Source organism: Dromaius novaehollandiae, chromosome 18 (genome assembly GCF_036370855.1).
Source record: "Dromaius novaehollandiae isolate bDroNov1 chromosome 18, bDroNov1.hap1, whole genome shotgun sequence".
NCBI classification, from domain to species: Eukaryota; Metazoa; Chordata; class Aves; order Casuariiformes; family Dromaiidae; genus Dromaius; species Dromaius novaehollandiae.
Window position 1 is genome coordinate 7,737,984 of NC_088115.1, and position 6,946 is coordinate 7,744,929.

The 6,946-nt window shown below is 54.9% G+C and overlaps 1 protein-coding gene across 1 annotated transcript; it reads right to left on the minus strand.

Annotated features, from left to right (window-relative positions):
* On the minus strand, positions 1–1,655 carry LOC112985330 (GTP-binding protein Rhes-like). The gene has a single exon (XM_026103881.2). The coding sequence runs from the start codon at positions 1,375–1,377 to the stop codon at positions 751–753; it is 627 nt and encodes a 208-aa protein (XP_025959666.1). The 5' UTR covers positions 1,378–1,655; the 3' UTR covers positions 1–750.
* Positions 1,656–6,946: the final 5,291 nt, after the last annotated feature.

Here is a 6,946-nt window from a genome sequence, read left to right on the forward strand (position 1 = left end):
TCCGCTTTGCAATGTGTTTATTGGGTATGCTTTAAAAAAAAAAAAGTAGAAAACAGAAAACTGAGGAGCTGCATAGACTGCCCTATCACATACTCTACCTAAAGTACAAAATCAAAACTACTTTGGACACCGGTTCTGTCATCGTAAAGGGAGCTGGCACCAGAGCGTCGTACGTGCGAATGCTTGGGGCGAGGTGGACACGGGGCCCGAACGAGACCCGGGAGGCTGGAACCGGTGGGGTGCACGGCAGCTGCGCAGCCGCCCCGTCTGCTTCCTGATGCCTGCAGCAGCAGACCGTTGTTTGCCCCCTTCCTAGCACGCGAGGTCCCTCCTGCCTCCCTGCCTGCAAGCTCACCGTTGCACGCGCGCAACGTGCTCTCCGGCAGAGCTTGGAGCCCCCTCTCCCGCGGCGTGACTACGCCTGCCAGCTCGGCGCAGCCCCGGGGCGACGGCGTGCAGACGGACCGCGGTTACGCAGGCGCGCTTGCTGCCCTTCGGGAACCCGTCCTCTCCCCACGCCGCTCCGCTAGCGGCCAAACCAAAGTGACCAGGATCCCGTCCAAGTCCCTCCTCCTTTTGATCTACAAATCTAACCAGTCCGAACAGGCTGGGTGGGGAAGAGGAGGGAAGGGGTGGGAGGGAGCAGGGTTGGTTTTGGCCGAGGCAGCACCTCTCTCCACCCAGCCCACCTGAGTTTTCAGCCAGTGCCGCTGCTGCCAGCGCCTTCCTCCCAGCCCCGCACGGCCCGGCTCAGCACATGGTGCAGCTGTTGGTCTTGTTCATGGGAGGCCTCAGCATGGGCTCCTTGGGCAACGTCTCCCTCCTCTTGCAGAGGGCTGGGCTGAGCCGGCTGGGCAGGTTGGCTTGCTGCAGGAGCTCCCTGAAGACTTCCAGGACGTTCTCGTTCTCTTTGGCCGACGTCTCCACGAAGCGGCTGTTCCAGTCCAGCTCCACCAGCGACAGGGCGTCCTCCGCCAGGACCTGCCTCTCCCCGCCGCTCTCTGCTTTGTTGCCCACCACCACGATGGGAGGGAACTTGTCTTCCTTCACCTCCAAGATCTCCTCCCGCAAGCTCTTGACACTCTCGAAGGACTCGGCATCGTCTACGGCATAGACCAGGGCAAAGGCGTCGCTGTTCTGGATCGAGAGCTTCCTCATCGCTGGGAAAGAGTAGCTACCGCTGGTGTCCAGGATTTCCACCTTGACCGTGGCCCCGCTCACCTCGTACTCCTTGCTGTGCAGCTCCTCCACCGTGCGCCGGTGCTTGGGTTCGAAGGTGTCCAGCAGGAAGCGGCGGATCAGAGCCGTCTTGCCCACACCGGCGGCGCCCAAGAAGACCAGCCGCACGTGGTTCTTCTCCTTCGCCACCAGGGACATGGCTGCGCCCAGAGGCTCTCAGGGGACGGAGTGCTCCGCAGCTCACGCTCAGGCTGCGGTTGTTTCTGGATGGCTGTAGCCCTGGTGTCCTTCCTCCCCTGCAGCCCAACACCTGGTGTCTCCCGTGCCTTGAATCGTCTGGCTCTGTGCACCCAGCAAAGTTCGTTGCCACCTTCCTGCAAACTTCTCCCAGCTGTTCGGCTGCAGACGCTACAGTCCCGCAGACCAGCTCATCTTTTATCCTGGCTCCTCTCTGCCATGTGGCACCCGGCTGTCCAATCTCTGTGGGTTGAGGGTGCTGAAGGAGGGAGGGTAGGGAGGGAGGAGAGCGGGGTGCTCCGGGCCAATCCGCGGCGCTCTGTCCTGGAAAGCCACTCCAGCCCTGGAGAGCACCGCGCTACATTGCACATTGCACTTGCGTCTCTCGCCGCTGCCGGGAGCTCCGGGGAGCTGGCAGCCTTGCAGCCAGAGCGCTGCGCGAACCGTCCTGCCCTTTTGTCCTCCGTGAAGATTAACTTGTGTTTCTTGGCATGGGTTTGCTCTCAGCAAGGGAGCCAGCTTGTGCTCCCTCTCCTGTTGGGTGACTCATGGATGGACATGGCAGGGGCTGCTTGATGTCATTTCTGACACTTGTGTGTGTTTGGGGACATGTTTGCAGACTAGGCGGCTGCAAGTATGCTCAACTGTCCTATGAGTCTGTGAACAATTTGACCTGAGGGGAAAGTAGGATCACCGTGAAAAACGTGCATCATAATCTCTAAGTTCAGCTGTCAATCATTCTGATTCTATGAAATATTTGACCTGAGGGAAAAGCAGGATCCCCCTGAAAGCTGTGCACCATAATCTCCAAGTTCAACTGTCAAACAGTCCGAGATAGGAATGCTGGTTATGTCTTGGATTCAGCCAAATTTTGACCCAAAGCTCCCAAGTTCTCCACTGTGTCCAGAACAATTTGGGCTCTGGAACAGACACTGCAAACCCATGGAGCCAGCTAACCTGGGGCAGCTCCCCGCAGAAATGGTGCATGGCACTGATTGTGCACCAGCATGGCAAAACCTGGGTCAAACCACGCAAAGCTTAAGAACCCCATCGCTGCTCCTGTCCCAGTGCAAAACCCGGGTGCCTGCAGCACCAGAGAGAAGACCTTCAGCACAGGGAAATGAGTGCGAGCTGCAGACCGGCAAAAAGGGGCAGAGTAGGGAAGAGGCAGAGCTGATGTTTAACTCATGGGCTCGGACTTGGCAAATGTTGGGAGGGGAACAGTTGGTTGATTTATGGTGCAGAAAAGCAGGATATATGTTGTTCCCCTTCTCTGAGCGGATAGACGTTTGCTTTCAGAAGCGGGTTTCCTGGCAGACATGCAGGTTGCCCTGTCTGGATGTGTTCCCTTAGCATTCACCTTTTCTTTTTCTTGCTAGACTGGTTTTAGAAGCTGATTTATGAAAAGTGCAAATACAGAGGGAATTTGTTCAAAAGTTGAAGATAAACCTTTGTCCTAAATTTTGTTAGGTTTGTTTTTAGCTTTGGACCAGTTTTTGTAATTTCAGTGCAGTTGGTTTTCTTTTCATAGCAAAGTGCCGGTTTTAGCATTTAGTTCTAGCTAAATTTATTCAGCTGATTTCAAAAGCCTTTTTCACAAGAATTATTCCTGACACTCAACTCCCCAATTAGGATCATATTTTAGCAGTATTAAGAGCTATTCCTATCTGATCCTATTACGAGGTGAGACAACAGATTTCATCAGGGTGAGCAGAGCCATCCCCTCGCTGAGTCTGCATTATCAGAAGAGGAAAGTTGGGCTCCCTAACAGTGTTAGCAATGGGACTGTTTTCCAAAAAACACCAAATAAACCATAGCACCCTATGGCTCAGCTGGGAGCTGATTAAAAATAATTAAAACCATGGCTACGGAAAATGCCTTTTGTTCTATTTTTTTATTTATTTTGGTTTTAATAAGAGCCTCCTCCATCCCCCAGGCAATGACTGTCTTCCCTTTTCACTCTCTTTTTAGGTCTTTTTATTCTTCCCGCTGTCTCCCGGGGCGCTGAGGCTGCAGAAGACGTGGTCACCTGCCCAAGGACCTTGGTAGGTCAAAGACAAGGGGGAGGGCTGGATCGGCCGGGAGAGGCTGGGGAATGCCAGTTTTAGGCATGGGAACAGAAAAGGCAGGAAGGGCTTGTAGCTGAGGCAGTGATTGTGCTTTGGGGCCTGGCGTGCCATCGGTTTCAGTGGGAACGAAGACCTGAAGGCGCTGCCAGAATGAAGAACGAAGACGGAAGCAGGGGATGACAAATTGTCTCAGCCAGTTTTGGAAACCGAAGCTGTCTAAAGCCATAAATTGTTTACTAAATAGATTGAAAAGAAGCTTTATTAATGCTCCTTTGTGCTTAGATTGACATAGATAGAGGAGTGTTTGGTTTTTTTTCAGGAGAGAGGAAATGTATTTTCCACAGTTTCTCCCAGGTGAATACGGGCCATACTTCTGCATGTCCCAGCCAGCAGCACCTCTCAGGAGGTGTCTGGAGACGCTGGTTTATAGTCTCACCACTGCTCACTTTCTGGGTGATTTTCTTCCAAAGAGCATCGTGACTTTGTTCAACCTCACAACACTCAGCCAACATCTCTCTCTTGCAGGTGGAGAAGTGGCTTGTCCATGGGGAAGGAGGAACCCATGGCAGAGAGGGACCATCTCCAATGGCCCATCTTGGCTCTACCCCTGCTCCGTTACCCCTGGTAGCCCGCAGGGAAGGAGCTGCAAGTTCACAGACATGCTGGGAAACGTCAAGCAACTCAGCTGGCCCTTGAGGGTGTTCCAAAGTCTGCCTTGAGGAAGGAGAGGCGGGTACCTGCCTTGAGAGCCACGGCACAGGTCGCTGCGCTCTGATCTAGCTGGTCTGTGTGGCTGGAGACAACCGTGTGTGCGGAGGGGACGCCCTGGCAGAGCAAACAGGTCTTTTGTTGTCCGTGTGCAGAAAAATAATAATATCACCGCTGCTGCTAGTAATTCAACTGATTTCTGCAAAGAGTGCATATGTTATAGAAGGTCTTAATAGAGGCGAATAGGCTGCTCCTATTTGAAGTCTTTTCTTTTTTTTAAAGGTTACACAGAGTTAAGCGAGGACATTTGTTGCTGATAAGAAATTCCCCTGCCTTTGTGTCGCACTCGCAGTGTGTGTGCACGTCCCCAGTGATTTTTCACATCAGTTGTCTCCCTTTAGTTTTCACATCTGTGCTGCTATGGTTACCGAGAGCCTGAAAGGTTTTAAATCTCCCTCAGAGCAATGGAGGATTTCAGAGGTAATCTTGTTAAGAGATGAGCAATGAATATTTCCAAAGGCCTTTTGCATTAATAGCTCATTCCATATTAGCTTATGTCCACTGACAGAATAGAAAGCAAAACGTGGGGGACTGTGAGCAAGGAAAAGGAAGAAATCAGAAGAGGATGAATGCAGAACCATGTTTCCCATTGCAGCCTTTTGTGTTCAGAACAATGTGCCCGAATCCCGTGTTTTTCAAGGATGGCCTGGTAGGCCAACTTGGGTCAGGTATTCTGAAAAAAGAAAACCAGCTTGTGCTCCCCAGCCTTGCCAGTGTAATTTGGGCTGCCCTGGGCCATGCCACCACCTCCCTTGCCTGGGGGTCAGCACAAGCAGCGGGGTTGTCTGGCTGGCCTGGACGCACGGTTGCAAAGTGGAGTCACATCTTTGACTTCAGCGTAGACCTATTCCCAGAGGAGCTACAACAGCCAGCTCCCCGCCCCCCCCAACCCCGGTGTAGCTGCAAGGGGAGCTGCGTGTGCTTGGCAGTCACTGAAAATCAGGACTGTAGAGAAAAGGAGCTGTCTCCCCCCTCCTCCCCCCCCCCCCCCCCGCTCCTTGCAGCTCACAGGACCTTCATGGGCACTGAGGGACTGGGCTGGCATCCTCTTCACTGCAGGACTCATGTCCTTCAGGCAAGCCCTACGAGCCATGCGCTGCGTGCCGCGGCTTTGGACCATGGCGAGGCCACCGGGTGCTTCGCCTGGGTGAGGGGGACAGCATCTGCCTGCGGGGAGGAGGCATCCCTGGAGCTCGCCCTCGCGAACGCTGCTGCAGCCCGGGCTCTCGCCGTGCGGGAGGGAGCTTGTGTCATGCCCTGAGCCACATCTGAACTTTTAGCCCTTAATTGGCTGGGGCACTTAGGAACAAGTAACTCTGCCAGGCTGAATCAGCTCTCGTCTGCGTAGGCAAGTGTGCTTCTTGGGCAAGCAGGGGAAAAATTAATGGTGTTTCTTCTACACTGACATGGTTCATTTGGAGCTGAATCATGTCTGAAGATCTCCAGGCCTGGGAGCACTCCGCCATGCTGGCGTTGGCGTCAGTAGGGCCACTGGACTGAGGGGAGTGGACAGGATCAAGCCCTTGTGGTGCTGGGTTTAATAAGTCAGGAGACGAGGGACCATTTGGTCTTGCCCTGTACGTAAAGGTGGAGCACGGACTGCACCCATGGGGGCTGGTGCACAGAGAAGGCGAAACCTCTCCCAGCAGTGGACCCAGAGCCTGACCGCTGCTCCTGAGCTGGCCCTGGCAAGGAGGTGCCTGCTCCTGCCCCTGGCAGCAGAAGGGCCCATGTCACCCCAAAAGGAGTGGGCAGTGACCTCGGGGTAACAGGTCTCCAGGCTGAGGGCAGTGCTGGAGAGAGCAGGGGAGGGAAAATAGCCTTGAGCTGCTGGCCAGGAGAAGGGGCGTGAGAGTGGTGGCAGGAAAAAGGACAAAAGAAAGAAAATAATGACCTCCAGGAGCTGGGATGGAGCGTGAACGATCTGGTGAGTGAACAATCTGGTGAAGAGGTCTGGGGAAGGTGGAGGTCCCAACCCAGTCTTGCAAAGGCAGGGTCGGAACAAGGGATGCTTGGAGGAGAGCCGCTACAACAGGGCTGCTTGGTCGTCCTCACCCCCCAAGCCACAGGCCAAACCTTCGCGGGGCTGAGAGCCATGGCACGATGTTGGGGTCATCAGGGGGCTGAGAGGGGCTCAGGCAGGACGTGAGGGCTGCCTTCCCAAGGCCCACACAGGAGCTGGAGCCGGAGCCGGGGTCCAGGCGACTCTGTACCATGGCAGAGCTGCAGCAAGCCATGATTGAAATGCCGGCTGGCCCTGACTGAGCAGAGAGCCACCACGGGGCTGCACAGCCTTCACAAACGGTCAGGACAGAGCAGTTTAAGGAAGAATCATGGAAAATTAAACATACCCTTTTTCTTCACAGCTGCGGGTTAGTGTTGATATGGCACAAGGCTGGCGTGGGTGCTCTCACTGCAGTTTGGTGTGTTGGAGGAGGAGGGACACGGCGGTGAGAAGAGCCTGCGGTTCAGCAAAGACCATGCTGGTGGGTGAAAGCTTGGCGTACGTGGAGCTAAGTGCGTGCTCAGCACGTGCAAAGCCTGGGGCCAGGTGGTCGCGGCCACTGAGGCCAGCAGAGCACCCACGGGGCACCCACCTGCAGGGCTGTTCGCGCGGTGGGGGCCCTTCACTGCCAACAGACCCAATCTCCTACTGCTGGCCTTGCCAGGCGGTGCCGGACACCCAAACTGGA

Bases quoted from the DNA above. Each gene is read 5' to 3' on its own strand.
- LOC112985330 (XM_026103881.2), bottom strand. From the start codon at position 1,377: ATGTCCCTGGTGGCGAAGGAGAAGAACCACGTGCGGCTGGTCTTCTTG.